Source organism: Thamnophis sirtalis, unplaced genomic scaffold, assembly GCF_051295495.1.
Source record: "Thamnophis sirtalis isolate CommonGarterSnake01/CBP01778 unplaced genomic scaffold, rThaSir2_p1.2 scaffold_8, whole genome shotgun sequence".
Taxonomy (NCBI): Eukaryota; Metazoa; Chordata; class Lepidosauria; order Squamata; family Natricidae; genus Thamnophis; species Thamnophis sirtalis.
Window position 1 is genome coordinate 38,851,277 of NW_028261388.1, and position 26,738 is coordinate 38,878,014.

General features: G+C 37.5%; 1 protein-coding gene across 2 annotated transcripts in view; it reads left to right on the forward strand.

The window, feature by feature from the left end:
* ILDR2 (immunoglobulin like domain containing receptor 2) overlaps nucleotides 1-26,738 on the forward strand; it is an 81,105-nt gene that overhangs the window by 20,107 nt on the left and 34,260 nt on the right. Inside the window, exons 3-5 of one of the 2 annotated variants that reach the window (XM_087721486.1) lie at nucleotides 6,370-6,594; nucleotides 19,342-19,674; nucleotides 23,684-23,803. In XM_087721486.1, the coding sequence (XP_087577612.1) occupies nucleotides 6,549-6,594; nucleotides 19,342-19,674; nucleotides 23,684-23,803 (499 nt within the window). In that variant the 5' untranslated portion in view covers nucleotides 6,370-6,548. The remainder of the gene's footprint in view (nucleotides 1-6,369; nucleotides 6,595-19,341; nucleotides 19,675-23,683; nucleotides 23,804-26,738) is intronic. The other variant, XM_087721487.1, reaches the window with a different exon arrangement.

Sequence of the window (26,738 nt, forward strand, 5' to 3'; positions counted from 1 at the left end):
TTTATAAATTAAAGGCATAAAATATGCCGAATACCTCTTCCATTCTATTTTTTTCCATAACACCCTTGTGAGATTGTTGGACTGAAAATGGTTGGTCCAAAGTGATCCACTTTGGTTTTCATGCCTAATATGGGACTAAAACTCACTGACTTTTGTTTTCTAGTCTGGTGCTTTAACAGGTAGACCAAACTGGCCTTTAAATTTTTTATATATTTATTTATTAATTTAATTTTTATTGCTTATTCTGGTTATCGGGCCCCTGCCAGTTTGAAGTACTATTTATTTATTTATCTTTGAGTCAGTAAGAAACTACTTGGAATTTAAGCCTGCGTCATATCACTGCAGTCACTCAATTCACTTCTTGGATGGAGATTGAAGTGTTGGGTGTGTTTATATAAATATTGAGAGTGTGAATTAAATCCAAGCAAGTGTTTTGAGATAACTGGTTACAAATAGTTTTTAGGTATCTTGAAGCTTCTTCTGAACGGTATTGAAATAAATGAATCTAATCCAATCTGTTAGAATCTGGTCTAACCTCAGTACAGCTAAGGGTATTTTAAGTGTCTCCTGCTATTTTTGTTTTGAAGTAGATCACTTAATAATACATTCAGCTGAAAATGCAGGCTCTACTTCTTTTTGGAGAGAAATTCCATGCCAATCTTGAGTTTTAGATTCACTGTCAATAGGACAAAGAGCTGCCATTAACCTGCAACGTTAGCAACAAAAAAACTTAGATTAGTATTCTCTCCTACCCTCCAACCTGTAACCTCTATCTAATTTACAAGGGAAATCTTAATTCTCAATACTATTTTCCCCAAAGAAAATATTTTTATGAGACATTTTAGGTTTTTTTGTGATTTTCTCCGCTAGGAGAAAATCATGGGCCATGCTCTGGCACCTGCTCTGCTATACCATATCATGCAAATAAAAAAGATTGCTTTTGGAATGCCAGCTAATGTAATCTATAAGTAAGCAAAGCTGTTGTATGGAATAAAAGAGCAGAGGAGATCGGGAATGAGTCATATACTAATTTTTGGCCAACAAAATGTGCTTGACTGGTTGGAAGCTTTTATTGTGCAGTTAAACAAAGAGACTTAACTATTGTGTAGTTAATAGTCTTGAGGAAATAATGGCTAGAAAAGAATACCCATGCTTTTTGTTTTTGACAGATTAAATTGCTTCTCTAAAGTCAAGAACTTACACTTGCTTTGTTCCTTTTGCTCTGCTAGTCAGTATAAGCAGTTTCCTCTCTGTGACCTGAGGATAACTTAAGCACCTTCTTTGAAATGCTCAACAATTCATTACTTTCAAATGATTAATTTGAATAGCATAATTTCAAGTGATTTGTTATTTTTGGTTTTGTCCTCAAATAAGAATAGGTTACATTGATGGCATCCTAACTTGGTTAAAGTATGTTATAGAAAGTGAATTCGTGGCATTGGTTAACTACAGAGGTTTCTGGTAGTACTTTCCGCTGTTTCTTCAAGGCGTTTTGTAATTTTTGGAAATCTAGTTTTTGGACATCATTAAAAGTTTTATATAGCAACACCTTTATGTGCCTGCATGCAAATAGCATTAGATAGGACATTGCACAGCTTGGGAAAGAGAAGTCTTTTCCCATACCGTCTATGGTGCTTCAACTCCTTTGATGAGTTGTTAAATTTTAATTTACTTTTATTAAATAGGAACCTAGACTAAGACTACTGGAATATCAACCAAAATATCTGCAAATCAACAAGTCAGGACTGGCATCATTTTATAGTGATGTCTAGCATCAGATATTTGCTAAATACCTTTTCCATGGTTAGTGTCATATTTGGCTGAATTTTCCAAGTAAATACACTCATACAGTGTTTACATTGTTTATCTGTGGGATAATTGGTTATTAAGTATAAATTGTACACTTATGCCCTTGTATGTATAACTGCTTTTTCTCAGATCAATTCCTTATTATTCTTGGCTGGCAGGAAATTGAAAAGGCATCAAGTTAGAAAAGGTATTATATTGTAATCTCCAAGGCTGGGGACTCTGTTGCTCTTACTGATCAAATGTCATGTATAAGAATTGCTACACACACGCACACACACACACACATGTCGATATCAGGTGACAGCATATAATAGGATTTAATAACAAACTCTTCTACAACATTTGACAGAGCTTTTTGCTTTGTAACTATAGATAGCACCATGACCTTCAAAGCTGGAAACGAAATATGGACCTTGGGGAGTCATGCATTGTCTGACACTCTTCTAAATAGTTTTTTTTGCTGTGTCCTTTATTGTACATTGCCTGATAGTAAGCTGTCCTTAGAAGACCAACTTGACAACAGCTTTAAAATATGTGAATGATGAGCATGTACACATTACATCTGATTGTTGAAAGACTGCAAAACAAACATTCACTGAATTCAGCCTGAAACAATATAATATGTTTAAGAGCTTCAACTGTCATTTATTTATGGTTTAAAAACATTTGTATAAAATCAACTCAGGCTAATTTATTGTAAATGTGAGGAGAAAGATTCCACATAGAATGTAACCACAAAGAAATGGTTACAGTGCATGAAAAAATTCACTCATTGAATAATATGAAGTCAATGCATGCACTATTCATGGGTACTTTCTGTGACATGCCAGCTTTAGTGAATGCAATGAAGTAATTTAGCAACATATATTTGTTGAGGGCTGCCTGATACTCACAGAGCTATAGAAATAACTGTTTCTATGGAAATTGCTGCAAGGTAAAAGCAGTGCTGAAAAAAAATGTGTAGATAGACATAAAAGCACAATTAATTTCCAAATGTAAAATTTCTGTAATAATTAAGGATCTGAATACTTCAGTATTTCTTAAACACAAGTTAGATTATGCATAGTTAATTGTGGTACAATCATTTTGTACCACTTTGATCCTGAAATGTGCATATATAAAGATAAAATGTTGGTTACAGATATACCTCATATTTTGTCTGTTACTGCTCTACATTACTTAGTATCTCTTAATCTCCTATTTTATTCCTATAGAAGCACTGGAGAAATTGCAATACAATACACAGCTTTTATAGAAATGTGATTATTTGGATTGAGCCTTGTTGGTGCATTGATTAGAAAGCAGTTGCATGCAAAGTCTGCCCACAATCTGGAGTTCAGTCCTGACGGGGTCAAGGTTGACTCAGTTGCCCATCTTTTCAAGGTCAGTAAAATGAGGATCCAAATTGTTGGGAGAAATATGCTGACATTGTAAATCACCCAGAGAGTGCTGTAAAGCACTATGGAGTGGTACATAAGTCTGAGTGCTATTGCTATTGATTTACTAATAGAAGAAAACTACTTTAGAAATATTTACAGTTATGTTCAGAGAAAATCCATCTTCCTATATTGAATCGTTGTCATTCCTTTTTACCACAATGTAAAATATATCTGATAGCTGAATTAGGTATTTCTCTGTGCATTTACAATCTACAGATAGTTTGATATTTTCTTTGGGAAAAATAGTTTTTCCAAATGTTCTGTTTTAACTCAAAATAAATCTGAAGTCAGTTAAGAAGTGAACTAGTGGTTGGGATGGAATCTGAACAATTGAAAATTAAATGTATATTTATGAAAACAGGCTTAGTATAGAAGTGTCTTTAATGTCCCAATTAGAATCTGTCATGAATGAAGGCAAATAATAATGTTGCAAAACCAATCCGGACCAGACGTTTTGTCTTCCGAGCTTTTGGACTCATGCTGAACTCCATTCTCAGGGAACTTCTCTTTAGAGAATTTTTTTTTCTAGAGAAAAGTTTCCTGAGAATGGGCTCCAGCATGATTCCAAAAGCTGGGATGACAAAATGTCTGGTCCCAGTGACTGATCCAGAGTGGATCCTGTAGATTCTGTTTATATTACTAAATACTTGTCTATTAGCTAATGTAAATGTTTTCTATTAACATTTTCCATGGAGAAAATACAGTTAAATGTTCATGAAGTGATCTCTTTTGGAGTGAAGAAAAATTATTTGAGCTTCTTTGAATGTAACTGAGTTGGTATAAAGACAAAGTATTTGGTGGCAGTTGTCAATGTTTATTTGTTAGGGTAGCTAAATTAATAGAAATGTTTATTCTATAGAGTTTTGAACAGTAATTAAAGGTCCTCAGAAAAGGGCCATGTGGAGCCAAAAGAACAAAATTAAGGAGACAAAGTAGCTTCCTTAATGGGTTATGATTATGCTGGAGACAATTCAGTTTGACTTCCACAAAGCATTTGACAATATCTCCTATGATACCTTGATTAGCATGTTGTGTGGACTGGATAAAGAAAAAAAATACATTGCTGAAAAAGTGTGCTAAAAAAGTGCTCATTAATGGTTTCTCATCAAATTGGGGGAAAATATTGAGAGGTGTCCTCTCTGAGATGGTTTGATATCCTCTACTTTTCATTATTTTTAATAGTGACGGATATTAATAGGGATACATGCTATATTTGCAAATGACATGATATGGGATAGTGTAGGGTAGCTAATATATAAGAACACAGAAATAACATTCATAATGAATTTGCTAGTTGGAGAAGTGATTTGAAAATAACCGAATGAGCTGGACATATACAAGTGTCTTTACTTTGGAAACAAATATAGATGCTCAGATATAGTTTGTATAATAGTAATTGTGAAAAAGTGATGGGAATGGTAACTGATTGCAAACTATTAGCTAGCCATGGGATATGACTACAGAAAAAAAGCAAATGCAGTGTTGGAAACTTTTGATCAATAAAGATTTCTAAATCACAGGAACTATTTTCCATTTTTTTCTGCTTTAGTCAGATTCCATTTTGACTTACGGGGTTGAGTTTGGGGTATCTTAAGAACACTTCAGAAAAAAAACCTGGAAGAGGATCAGAGAAGAGCAACAAAGATTATCTTGGAATTGACACCTTAGTTTTATGAAGAGAATAAGACAATTTCAGAAGGGGGAATCACTGAACAGAATATAGTAGCACTCTTGAAAAAAATGAAGGAATTTACATAAATGGAAGCCAAGACTGAAGCTCATTCATTCTATGATGTCATTCAGACATAGAAAATGTAATATAGCAGTAAAAATTCTAGTCATATAAAAACCTGTTTTCCAACGTAAGAGCACTTCAGCAGTGTAAGCATTTACTGAGGGAGGGAGTAGAATAGAGTCAAGAAATGGCAACACAATCAAAAGTCTGGGCTGTTTTAATTTGAATTTCTTTTTTGGGTGGGGGTTTCAACTTGATGATCTAAATGACCATTTCCACCATTCTGATTCTATTTTTAGTGCCCCCTGCTAAAAATGGTACATGGAAGGTCTCAGTGTATCTCATTATTCCAAATTGAGATATACTGGTACTTGTTTTATAGCTACATTTATTTCCTCTGTTGGTTCTTCATGACTTGATGCTTGCTCTGCCAGCAGGAACATCAGCCAGTGAGTTTTGCATTTGGGGTGGGGGTGGGGGGAAGAAAATTGCATATTAAAACAATTTTTAAATGTTTGGAAACTATAGTGTATAGAATCATCCTGCATCTATTATTGTTACTAAATGTATCAAGTGTATATGGGAACTCATCCATATTTAAATAACATATCAACTACTTTGCTGCACATTACAGCTTGAAGGAGATTTCACCACTAGATTCAATGGAATAAGGTTAGAACATGAACAGTAGAACAATCTATAGAATTTTAACAGGTTGTGCCTGATAATTGCACTTACCTGTTACAAACGGCATCTCCACTAGCAACTTATAGTGTTTTTTACAATAATTCAATCAGTGTTGTGCCAAAATAATAGTATTGAGGGCAGGCTTTACAACACTTTCCGCAACAGCTGGGAAATGCTATGAAGACATTATAAATCACTTTGAAGGAAATGGTCACAAAAGTTTCATTGCTTGCCTTACCTTCTTCCCTTTCTCTAATTGATGCAAATACAAAGTTGTAGATAAGTGCTCCTTTTTCAGTTTCATTCTACAGTATTGTAAAATTATGAGGTGAAAAATCATGCAACTTTATTTAAACATTAGTCTCTTCTTTTAATTTTCACTCACGCCTTTTAGATATGATTGGACTTTTTAGGCAGGCTGGTTGACCCTAAGAATTTCCAGTGATGAACTCTCTCTGTTCCTGGACAGTTTCAATGGACTGCCATGTGATTTAGACACTCTTGTAGTCTAAGAATGATGTCAGGGGAGGTGATGCTTAAAAACATAATAAGATTTAAATATATTTTCAATCTGGATTTGGTTTGAGTAAAATAACTGGCTAACAGTGATTTTATCTCCTGCCCAAGATTGGTAAATAAAGCAAGAGAGAATAGAATTATTAGAATAGAACGTTGCATGCTTTTGTTTCCCCCTAGCAGAATGGTAGCTCCCATTCAGAACTCTGTCTATTCACACACTGAGTTGTGTGGTGGAAGACCTGCAGATAACGGAAAGAACTGTTCTACGTGCCACTTCACAGTATTCAAAACAAGGAGCTTTATTTACTTTCTGGCTCTGCTTCCTTCCCTGCTGTTCTTCTGCCTGGACAGACTACAAGATGGACAGGGTCTTACTGGGCTGGACCACTTTCCTGTGGATGACAGGTAAGGTTTTTTCCCCTTTAATTTCTTTGTGGATTAAGAACTTTTTGGATTGCAAATAAAGATTTTTGGATTTCTTTGCAGGCACGCTACCTCCTCGATATTATATAAAGCAATGAGAGGCACAGAGAGCAAGATGCTGAGCAAATAGAAAACAGTGTATTTGACATACAATCTTGTTTCATATATCAATAGTATACCCTTTTCTTCATCACATAACTGTTTAAGAGAATTTTTTTCCTGTTCTAAACCTCTCCTCTTGATTTGATTCAGTGAGACTTAATCTGGGAATGAGTTGCCACAATATTTAGTGTGATGAAGAACATAAATTACTGAAATATTTTTCTTTTCCTAAGGGTGCCATCTCTGGAATTTCTTTGTAGTTGATTCCATGCAAAGAAATATATTTTGTAAATCTACAGAGAATATGGAGAGTTAGCATGATAAGGGCAGGCTGAAGATTCTTTGAGCTCTGAGAGAGGAAACAGTTTTCCACACAAATGACTTGATTTGCAAAGCAGTCATTATTACTCTTTTTGTCCATACTCCACGAATACAAATTAATACTCTCTATTCTCTCATAAACATTGAATAATCTCCAGATTATAAATCTGCAGCAGAAGGACGAAATCATTTTTAGATCATCCTTTAAAAAAAATCACTTCTACAGTCTAGCATGCTTTGATATGGAAGGAAAGGGGGTGGTGATTTGGAATGGTGAACATTTCAAATAATATCAACCAATCAATCTTCCAATTCTTGTCTTAGTCTGCAATTGTCTTAAGAACTAGAAAATTGGAGGGGACTAATAAGCTTTCAGAAAGTTTTAAACCCATTATAGTTTTCATTCCTGTTACAGTTTATCTGCATAGGAAAGTTTGTGGTTTCTTTCTCTCTATCAAAGATGTCTGATATCCCGAAGATCCCAGATTATCTATACTTCCTTTTATTTTGTGGAACATCTATAAATAGCTATTCTTGCTTTTGAAATCAACTTCCCTTTGCCTTCCAGAGTCACCATGCTCAGTCATTGGGTTATTCCGTTTCCAGATTGCTGAAACTGTAGTGTGCTGATGGAAGCCAGGAAGCCCTGCATTTGTGTTTTCTAACACAACAGTGATTTAATTTAGGGAGGTTAAGGAGTGTTACATTAAGCCAAACAAATGATAGCCTACTTGAAGCAATCCAGGTGCAATACAAAGTAATTCTTGGTGTCATTGTACAGTGTGAAGAGGTAATTAGAGGCAGGGATCATGCAATGTCCAGTTGCTGACACAGGGATAATGATGGCATCCTGGTGAGTTTTTCTGCCCCTATTTCTTTTCAAGGAGGTATCTAACTTTGCTGTGTACTAACTGAAATTATGTCTTGCAATAAATAGCATGGATATAAAAAAATACAGGACAGGATCACATAAAGTGCATGAGGGTAATCCTAAAAAAAGATTAAGATACTCCAGCATTGTGTAATATGCCTTTATTAATTGATTCTGACTGATTTTGATTGTTTGAAAGGATATACTCCATTATTTTGCTATAAAATTGCTACTTTTCTTGTTACTGATCAGGACTCCCTCAGAAAACACACCATCTAGCTTTGCTTTTACCAAATCTGTGTTACTGTATAAAATTATATACATAGCAGTGTACATTGACTTTCACTGTATGTAAAATAATCTCATTATTTTTACACAGCAATGTATACAATTTAGCAGAATTACTTTCACAAATGCTACCTATGTAAAAATGATGCCTGAAGATGCCTGAGGTAATTATTTCCTTGGGAAGGGGAAAAGAACTCTTCAGGCTCCCTGTAAGATTGACACTTCTATGGGCAGAATGTCATCTAGTCATTTCTTCTAGGAGTGGTGGAAATATTACTTTGTATCTAAGTATAGCTAGAGAGGATCCTAGGAAGCTGCCAGTACTGCAATATTGAAGTTATATAAATGGGTTTGGGTTTATGGAAGTACATATACGATACAAGAACATATATAAACCAAGGATTTTTAGAATAAAAGTAATCTGAAAAAGGTTACTGTTGATAGTATCTCTGAATAAATAAAGAAAAAAATAAGATTGGCAGTTAGGTCTGGTAAAGGTCTGCCATTATTTATTTCCTCAATTTATATAGTCCTCCACTATTACTTAATTAAAATTATATGCTGCCCATCTCACTTCATAAAGTGATTCTTTCAACTTAGTTAACAAAATTTAAGGGTTAAAATAATCCTAAAACAAAATGGTAAAATAATAAAGCATAATAAGATAAAATATACTATGGAAGAGGATCATACAAAGGACTCATAAGGTACATTCATCTAATTTCCTGGACTAGCACTTGAAAGAAGAAATATGTCTTCAGGGTATTCTTAAGGGCTGGCAAAATAGGGATAATTAATTTTATTTGTGGGATGGGAGTATTCCACAGGGAAGGGACTATGGCAGAGAAGGCATTGTTTAATTGATGGAACTTGATATATGTTAGCCTTGCCGGGCTGTATATGGGAAGCAGAGAGAACTGGAGACCCATGATTCCACATATAATCATACAGTATGCCAGGAAGAACCTCATAGGCAACTACCATCACCTTGAATTGTATTTGGAAGCCCAGTGTTAGCCAGTACAATTCATGCATTGATAGTGTAACATGGGTGGACTAAAGTCACAACTGCTTGTGTTGCCATATTCTGAATAAATTATATGTTCTGGGTGTTCTTCAAGAAAGGGTTGCTGATCATAAGATTCCATAGGGTAGTTATAACACGAGTAAACAATTTTTTTCTATTTCAAATTTCCTTCCAATCACCTTCATTGGAAGAATCTTAGTATTAGACCTTTGAGACAGGGGCAGATTATCCCTGTTCAGTTTCTCCATGCAGAATTCTCAGTGACGTGTGGTGAGGTTTATGGCTGGTGAGGCCAGTGGGCAAAAGCCGTCCTATGTCTGCCAGCGGTGGGGCTTCGGCTGGGCTTTTGGCGCTGTGTCCGCCACAGCGGTGGGGCTTTGGCAGGGTTTTTTAAAGTGCTGCCGCTGTGTCCATAGAGAGGTATGCATCCCACCTGTATGGCGGACACAGTGGCGGGGCTTCAATGGGGCTTTCAGAAAGTGGCGCCGGGGCTTCGGCGGGGCTTTCCGAAAGCCCTGCCGAAGCCCCGAAGCCCCGGCGTTTGGACCTTCACTTTACAACTGCTTCTCGCCGCCGCTGCGCTCCACCGCCTCGCCCCCCACCTCCTCCAATGAACAATCCTCCGCTTTCTTCAGCTTGGATGGAGCCGGGACACCCAAGCTGCTGGCGGCAGGGGCAGGGGCCACCTGAGCGGCCATGATCCCCCTCCCCAGCCAGCCAGCCAGCCCACCCACCCCCACCCGACCTACTCCCCGCCTGGCCGGCTGGCTGGCACAAAGCCTCACTGCTCTTCTCCCCGTCCTCCTCCTCCTCCTCGTCCTCCCCGCTCAAGTGGCAGTGGGCTCTGTGGGGCAACGGGGTCTCATTCCTCCCCCGGTGCGGCGAGCTCCAGCGGGCTGGACATGGGTGCGAGGGGCCTGGCCCTGCGGTGCCTCCTCGCTCAGTTGCAGACGGTGAAGAAAGGGGAGAGGAAGAGGAGGAAAGGGGGAGGGGAGAAGGACGGGGCTCCTGGTGGGGGGAGAGGAAAAAGAGAAGGGGGGCACAGTGGGCAAAAGAAAGAAAGCGCCAGTCTGCCAACAGAGGTGGGTAAAAGACCCGCCTCTGCTGGCGGGCTGCCCCTCTCTTCTCAAACAAGGCTGCCCCTCTCTTCTTAAACAAACTCTCTCTCAAATTGAGAGAGAGTTTGAGTGAAGTGAAGAAACAAAGACGCACACACACACACACACAAATTACTTACAATAAAAAATTACTTACAAATTACATTAATTTTGAACTCCTCCCCCTCCCTCCGACCCACATACCTTTTCCAGCTTTTTCACAATCACAGAGGATTTCAACTCTGCTCTTGTCTGTCATGATGAAAATGTAAAAAATGTAAAAATAAAAAGGCAAGAGCTGCTGAGGTCAGGCTGGGTTAGCTGCTGCCAGAGCCTCCAATGAATGACTCTGCTTAACTGTTTAAAAAAAGCCTCTAAAAAAGGTGCCCTCTATAGGAGGAGGCGAGAGAACCACCTGCCGCATCTACATAAGGAATTTTTCGGCTTTTAACCCTTGCTTAAGTCTGCTCAAGTAATCATAAAGATAGACTAAATGAGGCACGTGGTTCTCTCGCCTCCTCCTGCAGAGGGCACTTTTCTAAGAGGCTTTTTTAAACAGTTAAGCACTAAGCAGAGTCATCCACTGTGACTCTGGCAGCAACTACCTCAGCCTTTTTCCTTTTAATTTTCTTTTCTTTTCATGATGACAGTGGTGAGGCCCTGCCTCCCATGCCTCCCCTGACTGCACGTCCCTGAGAATTCTGTATAACTCAGTCATATCATTTGCACTTTTTCTGTGCTAAATTGTGCCAAATATTTGAGTCTTTTCTTGTTTGAGCTTTGATGACTAGTTTCCTTTTTCCTAGTTCTTCTATATCCCTTTTCAAATGACTGGAATTGAACACAGTATTGGAAATATAGATGAATATAGGTAGAAATATAAGCACATTATAATGCTGACACTTCATTTCCCATCTCATTCCTAATGATTCCATAGCATGGATTTGTCTTTTCTCATAACTCCAGATGAGTTGACATCTTCATTGATCCACTATGACATTAAGGTCCATTTCTTGTTAGTTGTAGACAACTTAGGCACACCGTTTAATATTTGTGATGTTTGTTTATTTTCCATCTTCCATGTATATCACTTTTTATTTATTTAAATTGATAATCATTTGCCACCTGGCTGATCATGCACCCAGCTTAAAACATTTCACAATTTTTGTTTTTCACCACTACATGATTTGGTACCTTGTTTTCCCGAAAATAAGACCTCCTGGGATAATAAGCCCAATTGGGCTTTTGAATGCATGCGTTAAAATAAGCCCTCCTCTAAAATGTTTAAATGTATGCGCAGCCGGTCCCCACCATTTCCTGGGGGGGAGTGGGGAACGTGCTCCACACACCTCATATGCACCTGTCATCCATGCAGAATGGCCTCACAGAGGCTGCTCCTGCAAATCCTAGCTACCTTGCCCCTTCTCTTACTGGCAGCCACAAAAAGAGCAGCAGTCCAGTGACGCTAGGGCTGGCAAGAGTGTGCCAGAAACAGAGACAGAACTTCTGGCCCTCTCTGGATCAGCTGATCTGTGGGCCACAGGCCAAGATTAAGGGGCTTTCTGCACCTCAAAACTAATAAGACCTCCCTGAAAATAAGGCCAAGCTTTTATTTCGTGAGTCAAAAGAAAATAAAACCCTATCTTATTTTCGGGGAAACATGGTATTAACTGCAAACTTGACCAGTTCACTTCTTATTTCTAATTTACTCCTAATTCCTAAACAAATGAAAAAGAATTAGCACCAGCATAAATGCTTCTTCATTTCATTTCTTTCTTTTGAGAAAATTGTCCATTTTTTCTTCTCTTCACTTTCCCCCCACAAATTAGCAGTCCATGAAAGGGCAGATCCTATTATTCCATGATGGCTAAGATTACTTAGACTCTTCGATGAAGAATTTAGTCAGAAATTCTGTGAAAGTCCAAGAATACAGTTTCAACAGAATCACTTCTATCAATACGGTATTCAAAGAATAAGTTACATATTTATGTTCATAGGTTGAAAAACTATTCAGTTCTTTTTAAAACAGTGATTGCCATCATGGTCCAATGATTAATTAGTATGGGTTTCTTATGATGTCGCAGAATATACTTATTATCTTAGCCTGCTTTAATTACTTTAAGTCTTCCTAGAGAAAATTGGTAATGGTTTGGGTATGTATTCTATATATCCGTAATAAATAAAAGACTTCATTTAATTTTTCTGCAATCAAATAAATTGTCTAAGTTGATTCCTTGGACATTACCTGCTTAGCATATATTTAAAGCTGCACTTATTATTCTTAAAAGTTTTTCTGTTATATGTTTTTTAATTTGTTGTTTTTATTTCTTCTTGTTACCTTACATTTTTTGCGCACTTGTTTGTGCCTCTTATTAGATCACTTTCAGTCACCTGAAAGAAATTGAACTTTTACAGTGTTTTTAGACAGTACTACATAATGTTGCTGGTCTATTCTTGAACTTGGATCACTTTTTAATAATTTATTTGAGTCTCAATTAGTGTGGTTTTAACTGTTTCATATAGCTAAAGGTTGTATGTTTTATGTTTTGTTTGTCTTTTGTTTATCTTTATATATATATATATATATATATATATATATATATATATATATATATATATATATATATATATATATATATATATATATATATATATATATATATATATATATTAGTGTGGTTTTAAATAATATCTGTGGAGAGATTTTGCCCTGTTGAGTTTTAATTTCAGTTACTTTTTCTCTAGTCTCTTCATTTTTCAGAATTGTTCTCTTGTGGTGAATTATTACTGTGGAATCAATATTTTTTTAAAAAAATTATCAATGAAATCTTATCTAAAATTCCCACAGAAACTTGTAGGCAGTATTTGCTGATACTTTTCTCCCAAAAGGAGCGGATTAACCTAAATAAAACTGTTGATGCAGTGTTTGCAATGCAGTAAGTGCAAAGAAGTAAGAATGTTTTTTCACACTTGTTCCTGAGGTTACCCTTGAATGTGAGTTTGTTTAGTGAAATTTCCACAGACTCATCAGGAAACAATTTATTTCTTAGAGCTTCTTAGTATCTCAGAATAAGCAAATAAAAGGCTGCTTAGGAGCATCATCATCCAATGCTCTTTATCATTTCCACATTCTGGACTAAGCTTGGTGCTCAGCAAAATTACCTATCAGATTCCTGGAAAAAGTACCAACTATCTGCTGCAATCCTTCAAATCTATAAAGTACTATATCTTGGACAGATCTCTTTAACAGTGCTCATGTCCTTCAGGAATTTGAGGTATCAACTAAAGTTAGGTAAATCTGGAAATTATTTGCCCACAACAAAAGACTAACAACCAAATCATCAGTTTTCAGATCATCATACAATTACTAAGAGGTGAAAACTAGATCTCATGTATGACCACTTTCATGTATGAGGCCAAATATTATCTGGAATAAATCCATAGTTGCTATGCTACAAATTCATAAACTTGGATCAAACTCCAACCCAAGGATTGAAAATTGAAGAATTTGTGGATAGTACACAATTAAAAAACCTTGTCCAGCATCACAAACAGCATCATATCCTATTCAGTAAGACACAAAGTTACTGGCTTGTATTGATGGTTGAAAGTGGTCTATCAAGTTACATATGTATATAATAGAATACAGACCACACACTTGTGGAGAAAATGCTTGGATGAAGAATAAGATTTATAACATCATTTTTGCCAGGGTCTTTAACAGTTACCTGGAATATGTTACTATATATTACAGGGCTAATACAAAATGTGGTCTATATAACAAAAAAATGTTAATAGCAATTGAAAATAAGCAATGGAGATCTATTCCTTTCATTTCTTTTTGTGCTCTTTTTTGATAACACTGCTGCTGTTTCTTTCAATTGTGATCATTTGCTTCTGCATTTTGAGCCGCTTTTATTTTCAAAACATCTTTTTATGTACAGTATTAGCCACCTCAGGAAATTCTGCAATTAAAAGACTGAGTTTTTTTACAGAGATGTGAAGTAACAACCGTACTGTAGCTATGTATAAATCTCCTGTAAAATAAGCCACATAATCTAGATTGTATTCAGAAATTTATTTTTATTTCTTTTTTTCTGTATCTTTTATCTTTTTTCTATAAAATATTCAAGATGTCTTAGAGTAAATCAATTTTTTTGACCCTGCTCATATTATAATTCTGGCAACAGCAGTTCATTTCAGTCAAATTGCTGTATATTTAGGTTACCTACTTCTTTTTAAATGCTAATGAGACATATTTTGAATTCTCTTGACACTGGTATCTTTCTTTTTAGTTGAATTCCTAAATTTCCTGGTATAATTACTTATTTCAAATGTTAGCACAATGGGAAGAGAGTTTTTCTATTGACCTGCCTATGGCATCTGTCAAATGTCTCCTCCCCTTTCGATGACTAATGCCATGCTGCTGTGATCTGTCTGTATGTTTCTTTTATGGTTTCTTTATCAGTTTGAAAAGGGAAGATTGGAAATAAATAAAGTAAGCTGAAAACAATTCCTTGAAATTTGACTTTTGTGATACAAACATCTCCAGGTGCTCCACCAACCACGACACCAGAGAAGGGGTGGGGAGTGGCAGCTATTATCCGAGAGTCATTGGTTCCTCGCAGGATCCCTGCTCCAGAGACTGTCGGGTGTGAGTCTCTTCTTGTGAAGCTGGACCTAGGGGGTCAAGTGGGCTTGTTTTTGACGTACCTACCTCCCAGCTGCGTCACAACAGCCCTGCCTGCGCTCCTAGAGTCAGTAGCCGGACTGGCGGTTGAGTTCCCCAGACTGATAGTACTGGGGGACTTCAACCTGCCATCTCTAGGCGAACGCTCTGATGGGGCTCAGGAGTTCATGGCTTCCATGACAACCATGGACTTGACCCAGGTAATTCAGGGTCCGACTCATACAGCAGGACACACACTCGACCTCGTGTTTCTCTCGGGGCAGTGGAGACATGATCTCAAACTAAGGGGAATAGAAATCTCGCCCTTGTCATGGTCAGATAACTTCCTGCTGAGGCTTGACTTTCGGAAGCTACTCCCCCACCGCAGGGAGGTGGAACCAATTAAATAGTTCCGCCCCAGGTGCCTGATGGACCCATTGGGATTTCAGAAGGAGCTTGGAGAGATACCTGACTCCCTTGCCCACAATCCGACAGAGTCCTTGGCAATGTTCCCTCTAATTTTTTTTCAGTGTGAGCGGAAAAGTATAGTGTTTGAGCAGTACATTTTCATGCCTGAGCACCTGAATTTTTTTCACAGATGTCACCTAAGACAACAACGAAATTATTTGAAACTCAAAGTTATGTTTATTCAAGGGACCCGCTTAATTAAAAGTGTTCTATAATATCAGTATGACTTATAATACTGCAAGTCTGCAATATTAAAATACTTGTATAGGGGATCCCCGGGATCCCCCGAAGAGATCAAATCACAACCAGTATGCCACCTTCTTGGTATATTGTTTTTATTTTCATTGAGTTTTTAAAAATGAGCATTATTTCATCCTTTTTTATTTTTGATTGGTATCTGCAATTTGTTTTAATTCTGTTCATACATATAATATAAATGAAAAACCCAGTTCTCTTAAAAATCTTTTAAGTTCTTTGTGGTGCTCTCTTTTAGAATTGGCCAACTAATATTTCTGTTCCCCCAACTAATGCCAGGCAGAGTTAACTGAAAAAGTAATTTTTCATGAAGGGACATTTTCCTAGTACTTATGAATAATAATTCATATTTATATCTGTTAGGTTCAGCAGAGGATGACCAATTATTCTAAAGCTATTATTGTTGCTTGTATCTCCTAATTTCAATATTTTTCTTGACACTCAGCATTTGGCAAATAAATAGGGTAAGTGATTATGCTTTTAAAAGACATTTAAGTAATTGATAATAATTAGTATTTTGCATGTTGTGCGCAAAAGTATTACAAGACTATTCCATACTGGGGGAGACATTCCCCAAAATACAGCAGGAACAAAAAAGATAACATTCCCTCCCCCTTTCCTAAAAATCTTTCAACTGGAAAGTTCACAATAATTACATGCACTAAACCTCTTAAAGGAGCCGTTGCAAATACCCATTTTTTACCGTTTTGCTGAAATGTGAAAACTCAAGATAAATGTTTTTAATTCATTGCTAAGGAGGGAGGGGGAGGGTATTTATTGTTTACTACTTTATTGAGGGCTCCAGACCGTCACCCTCCATCTTGCAAAAAGCATGATCTCACACCCACTAAAACTCCCTCCACCTCAGTTCATACCAGCATTATCCCTTTCAGCAGCCACTTTTCCTCCTCCCTCCCAAGATTCACCCGCCAACACCAAGAGGAACAGGAAAAGAGGTGCCTTCTCTGCCCGGTGCCTCATACCACTGTGCCCCGAAAGCCAGCCGGAACCCCCCCCCCAAGCGGCCAGTTAATGAGCTTCCCCACTTCAGTCAAGTGAAGCCTCTTCCAGGAGGGGGTGGGCGCAATCCAATCCGAATGGGAGCCAACACCCGTCGCTCGTTCCCTGCTGGCTTTAGATTGTCCTGAGAACCGGCAAGTGTGAGCAAGAGAGGGCGGGAGACGCCCGCTTTCTCTCCCCGCTACCTAAATCCAGTGGCGCAACCAACCACAGACCAAAACTTTCCCTGCCTCTGCCCCGAGAGTGGAGAGGTATAACTTCTGTGGCAGAAATCAGCCTGGGTGCTCCGCAGCTTGGAGCAGAATTGGCAGGGACTCCAGCCATTATGCAAAGAAAGCCCAGGAGCGCAAAAGTTAGCGCCGGGAGCGGAGAGTGGCCTCTCATCTAACAGGAAGTGTAACATTGAAAATCATGAGTGCCACCACCTGTTTACTGGACCCATGCCCCTGGTTGGTCTCGACCAGCAAGAAGGTAACACGAGGCTGGCTCCAGAGGATCACAAACACGTCTCTGCAGGAGGGATCTTTCCCGCAACCTTTGAAGGAAGCGATGGTAAGATCCCTCCTTAAGAAGCCTTCTCTGGACCCAGCTATCCTCAAAAACTATTGTCCAGTCTCCAACCTCCCTTTTTTGGGGAAGGTTGTTGAGAAGGTGGTGGCCCTTCAGCTCCGACGGACCTTGGATGAAGCAGATTATCTAGACTCCTTTCAGTCTGGTTTCAGGCCTGGATACTGCACCGAAACCGCCTTGGTCGCGCTGACCGATGATCTCTGGTGGGCCAGGGATAGAGGACATTCCTTTATCCTGGTGCTCCTTGACCTCTCAGCGGCCTTCGATACCATTGACCATGGTATCCTTCTGTGACGACTGGAAGAGGTGGGAGTGGGAGGCACCATTTTACGGTGGTTCTCCTCTTAACTCTCCGGCAGGTTGCAGTCGGTGTTGGTCGGAGGACAGAGGTCAACCCCTAGGCCCCTTAAATATGGGGTGCCACAGGGCTCGGTCCTGTCCCCCCTCCTATTTAATATCTACATGAAGCCACTGGGTGAGATCATTTGCCGGCACAGGATTAAATACCATCAATACGCGGATGATACTCAGTTGTATCTCCCCGCCCCGTGCCAACTCAGTGTAGTGGTGGAAGTGATGTGCCAGTGCCTGGAAGCTGTCAGGGTCTGGATGGAAGTGAACAAACTTGCACTCAATCCTGACAAGACTGAGTGGCTATGGATGTTGGCCCCCAAGGACAGTCCAGATATTCCATCTCTAAGCCTGGGGGGTGAAACTTTACACCCCTCAGAGAGGGTCCGCAACTTGGGTGTCCTCCTGGACCCGCAGCTGACATTAGAACATCACTTGTCAGCTGTGACCAGGGGGGCCTTTGCCCAGGTTCGCCTGGTGCACCAGTTGCGTCCCTACCTGGATCGGGAGGCACTTCAAATGGTCACCCATGCCCTCGCCACCTCAAGACTTGACTACTGTAACGCGCTCTACATGGGGCTGCCCCTGAAAAGTGTTTGGAGACTACAATTGGTCCAGAATGCAGCCGCGCGAGCGATATTGGGTGTACCAAGATACACCCATGTTACACCTATCCTCCGCGAGCTGCACTGACTCCCTATTGGTCTCCGAATGCGTTTCAAGGTGCTGGTTATTACCTTTAAAGCTCTACATGGCCTAGGACCCGGATATCTGCGAGACCGTCTTCTGCCGCATACCTACCAATGGCCAATAAGATCACACAGGGTGGGCCTTCTCCAGTTGCCGTTGACCAGACAATGTCGTCTGGCGACCCTCCAGGGGAGGGCCTTCTCTGTAGCTGCTCCGACCCTATGGAACGATCTACCCCCAGATCTCACAGCCTTCCGAAAGGCTACCAAAACCTGGCTATTCCAGCAGGCCTGGGGCTATTGACCTCATGAATGAGGTTCAGCCCCGCCTAGATTGAGTGTATGAAGTGATCTTTTAATCTGTTTTTTTTTCTCTCTATTTTTAATTCTTTATTTTTGGAAATGTATTTCTGTAAGCCGCTCGGAGTCCTTCGGGATTGGGCGGCCTATAAATTTATTAAATACTTAATTACTTTTAATACTCTGATACTGAGGTAGTGACTAAATGAATGTCTGTAGGAAGTTTAAAAGTAACACATCAACATAGTTGCCAGGAAGTCATATTTTATGGATTTGGCCAACATAGTGCCTTCACTATTTGAAGTAATATGTAGCCATTGTGACTACCAATTGTTGATAAGTAGCTTAAAATGAATTAATATTAGTGATTTATTTGAAGCAACTCAGAATTAAGATTAGCCACATTTTGCTTCACATTAAATGTCAAGCAATGGTTCACTGAAAAGCAAATCTAAGTCATAAGTATGACTTGATAAGCCACTGTTATTTATAGTAGATAAAACAACAACATACCATTTTCTAGCATTAAAATTCACTGTTATCTTGCTAACCATGTTCTTTTGGCACAGTTTCTTCTAATATCAAAGCTAGATGATAAGTCTTAGAAACCAGCCATCTCCCATTTATCATTCGGGAATGGGCATCCTGAGTAGATGATATATACCTTATAAGTTGGTAACATTTATGATTTTGCTTTGTAGCTGTGACTGAAGCCGTGCATGTTATGGTGCCTGAGACGAGACAGGTGGCAATGCTCTTTCAATCAGTTGTGCTTCGATGCCACTTTTCAACTTCTTCCACACAACCAGCTGTGGTGCAATGGAAATTCAAATCCTATTGCCAAGATCGCATGGGACAAGCTCTGGGAGTTGTCTCCGCAGGAATCCAGGCAATAAACAAGAGGAACTTGGAATGGGATCCGTACTTGGACTGTGTGGATAGCAGGAGAACAGTCCGCATTGTGGCATCCAAACAGGGCTCGGTGGTCACGATGGGAGAGTTCTACAAAGGAAGAGATATCTCCATTCAACATGGTAATTCAATCTGCTTATTATTTTATTATGACCTAAGTTTTTCTTTAGCTATTATAAATAGCAAATAAAATGAGATAATAGTATATTATGTTATGAATACTACAGAACATCAGGTTATAAACACTACAGTGTATTATGAATAGTAGCATATAAAATGAGTAGCATACAAAATCAGTAGCTTATAAAATTAAAACCAGTTTGGTCTAGTGGTTAAGGCACCAGGCTACAAAGCAGAAGACCATGAGTTCAACTCCTGACTTAGCCATGAAAACCAGCGGGTTGACTTTGGGTTAGTCACTTGCTCTCAGTCCAGCTCAGAGGGTTGTTGTGAGGAAAACAGGTGGAGGAAGGTGTGTTGGATGTTCACTGCCTTATTTGTAAAAATAATAAAGGCAGATACAAATGAATAAAAAAATTATTTTAGAGTGTAGTATAACATTTTAATTATAGTTTATTATAAATATTTATTTGCACTCTTCCTATACCCTGTAAGTTTATATTTAAAGGTATCTAAAATTTTTGAAAAACATTAAACTGAACAGGACAATTGCAAATGATGGCAATGTAACTATTTTCTAAGAAATGTAGCAACAATTATCCAAATTCTTAAAAAACATTATAAAATGAAAAAAAGATATTTTACTCATCAACAAGTAAACATAATAGATACTAGGCAAACCTTTGAGGACAGCATGACAGAATTGTGGGTGTTATCATTGAGAAGAATGATATAAAAATAGTTAATTTGTTTCCTGACTAGAAAACAGCTTTACTAGCTTTAACAGCTAAGCAGCTTTGCTATCATGCAGTTGAGAATAAAAAAATGAAAAGTTATTTCATTGAGATAATTGTTATTGTATACTTTACCTAGGCATTCTTACTGCTATAGATAATTGTTATTGCAATTTTATTTTCTCTGACTTGATTCCCAATATCTTTGATTCTTGTTTTAAGTATTTAAGGGGAAATAATTTCCTGCATACCACTCATGAAAAATTTACATAAAACTGGTATAGTATATCTTGCGTTTGTGTCCACAAGCTCTTTAATTTTTTCCAGGTTTTCTTTTTTAACTTTTGGTTTCTTCTCCATAAGGTGTAAAATTAGTAATATATAAAATAAATTTTAAAGACATTCCAAATAAACAATACATTTGCAAACTTTTGCTGAATCTATTTAATAAAAACTATCAAGCCATTTTGCATCTGAATGGAATGAATGAAAATAAATGATGAGACAATAGGATAAATTCATTGAATTGAGAAATCAGAGTTCAGCTTTCTCCTCAATAAACTAGTGAGCATTTTGGAGCATTTTATCATAAGAGATTATATTGCTCAAAATACATGTTGTCATTAATGTTTCCAGGGTTAAAGACAACATGGATAAGGATAACTTTGTCATAGGTATCCTTTAATTAATTTTGGCTATTAGAATGGTTTAAAGCATCCTCTCATGCAGAATTAAGCACCTTACAATTTTGTGTAATTTATCTACATAGAGCCATGTCTTATAATCCTTAAAGATTTATTGCCTTCCTTTTTCTTACTAGCCCCAATTGATTATGCTGATTTTCTCCTTTAAATCTCTAAATGATTTGGCAATGAAATAACCTGAAAACTCACTTCCCTTCATTCTGTTTTTCATTTCATTAAGATTTTCAGAGGGGATCCTTCAGTGTACGATTTCATTATGCATGCTGAAAGAAATCAGCTTGTTTGGGTACTGCTCAGAGTTCGAATACTTTCTGAAGGAGGTACTATTGTTGCCAATAATTGTCCTTTCCTAGATTTATAAATGTTTTAAATTAAGTCACGTTGGTTCCTGATCTGATAATAATACAGTAATGCTCTTATTCTGTAATTTCATGTTGTTATAGCACAACCTTTTGTGTGTTAAAGGTTGAAATGTCCTCATCCTGCAAAGAAAAACACCCCCCCCCAACTCTCTCAGGAAATGTTTCATTTACTCTCACCAAAGCATTTCTACATTGGAACAAGCTGTTCCAATGTTACTATAAGTGTCCCACCCTGAAACAGGCTGTTCTGACTGTGGAATGATTTTCAGTGTGAGATTTTAGGGTTGGAAAATTCCAGCCTTGTAAGATTTAGCAGACCTCCACTGGATAATCCTGTAATAACTTTGAATAAATATTTTTTTTCCAATATAGTATTGAAATGCATCAGATTTAGATGTCTAATTCAAATTTCTGGTGCAAAAATTACTGTTATTTATTTTTTCCTGTAGTCTCTGCCTAATTTTTTCCCCTGAAATTAATATGATTTGAAAAAAAGGCTACAGTTTCTTTTTATACAGGTAGTCCTTGACTTATAACAGTTTGTTTAATGACCATTCAAAGTCACTGAAAAAATGACTTTGGCCATTTTTCACACTTATGACTCTTGAAGCATCCTCATGGTCACATGATTTACATTCAGATGCTTGACAACTGCTTCATATTTATTACGGTCACAATGCCTGGGCTCATGTGACCATATTTTGTGATCTTTTGACAAACAAAGTTGGTGGGGAAACCAGATTCATTTAACAACCATGTTACAAATTTAACAACCGCAGTGATTCACTTAATAAATATAGCAAGAAAAGTTGTAAAAGTTGTAAAAACACACTTAACAAATTTCTCACTTAGCAACATAAATTCTGGACTCAATTATGGTCGTAAGTCCAGGACTAACTGTACCGTTAATCTCAAATTGCTCATGTATTTCCTGACGCAATGTAATAAAGTAAATCCTTGTGTTTTAGCAAAATCATTTAAACTTTCTGTATCATTTTATCAAAGAGTTTAAAAAATAAACTTGTAATTCTTTACTACACTCATCTCTTAACTTCTATATATCATATAGATTTATTGATAACAAACATCTATAAAAACTAATTATTTTAGTTTTAAAAGATTTAATCAGTTCTAGTATTTTGGGGTCTCAGAAGCTGAAAATGTTATGGGTACAAAGAATGTTGATAGCTATAAGTGTTGTAGCTATAAATACTGCCATTGAGTTACATCTGCTAGGTGATATTTGTGTCTTAACAGAGTGTAAGAAGTCAAAAAGAAAGCTAATAGCACGAGAAAGGGGTAAAAAGTAAAATAAAAATGGAAAAAAATACAATCTAGCAAGTTATAAGTACAATTATAACTTGCTAGATAACTTTCTCCATGATAGTCCTGACTTAGTGATTGGTTGCTTAGCAACTGTTTGAAGTTGCAATGGACCTACCTATAAGAAAGAAATCAATCTTTCTTATTTTATAAAGTTCTTGCCAAAATTCTCTATCTTCCAAAATCTTGAAAGAAAGCCCAACTTAAATTGTCAAAGGCTTTCTCTGCATCTAGGAAAATGCAGCTTGTTTTTCATTATGTTGCTTCAAATATTCCAATATGTCCAAAACATTTCTAACATTGCCATTTACTTATTCTGTTAGGTAAAACCCCACATTGACCCTCATTAATAACTTCTTGCTAAAATGGTTGTGAACAATTATAATTGACTACTCAATAATATCACTAGCAATAACACTTAGACTTATACACTACTTCATGGTGCTTTACAGTCCTCTCTAAGCAGTTTAGAGAGTCAGCACATTGCCCCCGACAATCTGGCTCCTCATTTTACTGGCCTTGGAAGGATGGAAGGTTGAGTCAACCTTGAGCCGTTCAGAATCGAACTCCTGGCGTGAGCAGTGAGTTAGCCTGCAGTACTTCATTCTAACCACCGCACCACCACAGTTATGCAATAATTATATCAGCTCAAAGGTCCCTGTGAAACCAAATAATAAAAAAAACCTTGTGTGACAATCCCAGGTTCAAAAAAACTTACTGTAATTCTCTTGCTCTCTGAAGAGTCCTTGATTTTTCCGGTGGTATTTTTAATGAATTAATTTTCATTACTCCAGATAAGAAAAAACAATGTTGTCAATAGCATCTAGGTATTAGGTACCTCTCTCTGTCTCTCTTTTTGATTCTTGCTTGTTTTATATTTGGTGTTAGATGCAGACCTCCACATTGGAAAATTGATGTGGGGAGACAGTGGATTGTATTATTGCCTCGTTATCACACCTGATGATGTAGAAGGCAAGAATGAGGATTCAGTGGAGTTACTTGTTTTGGGTGAGTTTTGCCCTACTTATATCTTATATAAATGCATGTTTATTCAATAAATATTAAAAACAACAATTCTTGTAAATTTGCACCTGCCTCATTCATGAATTCTGCACTTTACATTGTTTTTTGTTTCAGAATAAGACTGATGTAAGATGAGGCCAGCAATACTGTTTCACAATCACTTTGCACTAATTTAACACTGTTTTAGTGTAATAACTGGCACATAAAGATAGATTTAAAAATAACAGCAACACTAGATTATCAAATTAAAAGAATGCCAGAGGAAATGTACAGATATAAATTTTAAAATATAGCAAATTTTGTATGGCCCTCAAAATGCTTGAACCTTTGATTTAAAAGATAACAGTAACTATTCCAACATATAAGCAGTTATGCAAGAAAAATGTTCCAATCAAGCCAAAACAAATACATCTGAAAATTTGGGGATGGTATAAATGGATTGGCCCAGTATTGGATTGTTTTATTTTTCAAAGTTGAATTGAACCTTGCTATATAAATAACACCAGAAAGCAGCCAGAAACCAGATGATTCTGTGTGAAATATGTGTATCCAAGTGTGATGGTGCTTGATTTGTTCCTGAATGCAAATTGGTAGATTTTACAGGCCAGCTACTGATTCGCCCCATTACTAATCAGCCACAATATACATGAGTTTAAACAAATTCTTTTGAGAAATGATCAATAGAGCAACAAGCAGATTTTTATTATCTAAAATTTAATAAATTTATTTTTTAAATTTGTACCTTGACACTTATTACTGATCTTTGATATATTATCGTATATTTATATTGTCTATATCTTATTCCCAAACACTTTATAACAATTCTATTGTCTTTTATTGCTTGAGCTTAAGTCAAAATCTCTAGCCACCATTTAACCACTTTCAAATTGGCTTTTTTTTTTTTTGCTGTCAGCTGTTGTTCTAAACTGCTGCTGAAAGACTGACTTGGCAGTTTCTCAGTCTATGCTGGCAGTGAGAAAAAGGTACTTCACCAGCAGCCAGCTGGCTGAAGCTTTTCAGCATTTCTGCTGGAGCAGTGAAGCTTCTGGGCTGTGCTTCTCCTTTCAATTTCTCTGCTGCTGGTCCAAGCTTGCTCCTCCTCTATCATTAGCTGCCTGTTGAAGTTGATGACTCCACTCCCTCAGCTGAAAATTCATTCCTTCTCTTCCCACACAAAATACATCTTTTTTCCAAATGCACTTACACACCCACACTCTGGAGCTTGCAGCTTTCCTTTTTATAATTGGAGTCCAGATGTGGGGCAGTGCCTTTCAGTCCTGCTGGTCACTGCAAGGCTTTCCTTCCACAGGATTGAAAGATGTTTTTCTGCTCACGGCGAAAGCCCTTTAAATTCGTGACAGAAGAAGATTTTTATCCGGAATCCTTCTGCTCTTTCTATAATTCATGAAAAAATAATAACCAATGTGTTTTTGCTGAACTTCCAAAGGCTTGTTTTTCTTAAAAAAATAGCTGGTAACAAATGCTATATGTTTTACAAATAGTAAAAGCAAATAAATAAAAATAGTCAACATGAAGATAAAGATTATAAATAAATTACAGCTGGGGGATCGCATGCCAAGCCCAGCAGCATAGCAGCAGCCCTGAAGCAACCACAGCTTCCCCAATTTTCATTCTTCCAGGAGCCAAGGGTTTTTGGATTTTGGATACATTCCTGAGTTCAAAAATGTTGCCCTCCAATCAGAGATGATATTCATCCGATTCGGACCAATTTACCCAAACCATTTTTGAGGCTAGATGCATGTGTGGAAGGCACACGCGGGCACAAAGCACATGCATGGAAGGCCAGGTGCCTGTGCAAGCGAGTGGGCGCATGCGCGGCGAACCAGTGGTAACAAAATGTGAAACCCACTGCTGCCTAAGATGCAGTGTTTTGCTCATTTAAAGACCATGACGAGTTTTATAGCATGTGGAGAATCATATAGCAATATTTTCTTCAAGCTCTTAGCATTTCTTTTCTCTGCAACACAAAGCTTCCTATAAATCCTGAAACATCCTAAGGTTTTGTTTCTCTCTGGATTAAAGTGAAAATAATTGTTTTGATGCTTTAGGAGAAACTCTTCAAAATCACCAGGTATGTGTCGCTGGATAATAAACAGAAGTTTTGAAGTACTACTATCACAGGAGTAATCAAATATACAGTGATTTAGTTCTTTTCTAGCTTGCATTAGTAAAAATAAGTATTTTTAAATGGTCAGTTGTACTTCATTGGCTTTCATATTTTAAAAACTGTAGGAGTCAAAACATAAAAATTGCTCATGCCAACGTTTCAGTTAGATTCTTTCAGAATAAGATTTATTGCAAAAAATTAGAAAACTTTTATTTAAACAGAATATAGATTATTGGAAGATTTGGCCTTTTCTTAAACGGGTATGAATTTTGTCTTCACAATTTGAATAACTACAAATACTGGTATTTGCTTTTATTGAGAAACTGTGCCACAAACTAAAAAAAAACATTAATGATTTAAAGTTGTGTCATACCATGATTGCTCAGTGAGACACAATACCAAGTACAAATAGTCCTCAACTTATGACTATAATTAAGCCCAAAATCTCTTTTAATAAGTGAGACAGGTGTGAAATTAATTTTGCTCCATTTTACAACTTTGCTTTGCCACAGTTGTTAAGTTTTAAGTTAGTCACATGGTTGTTAAGTGAATGTGACTTTTCCATTGATTTTGCTTATCAGATGGTCACAAAGGTTGATCACGTGACCCCTGGACACTGCAATTCTCATAAATATCAGTCAGTTGCCAGGCATCTGAATTTTGATCATGTGACCATGGAGATGCTGCAATAGTCATAAGTGTGATAAACGGTAATAAGTCACTTTTTGCAGTGCCATTGGTCAAATGGTCACTAAATTAATTGTAAGTTGAGGACTACCTATAAGTAATCAT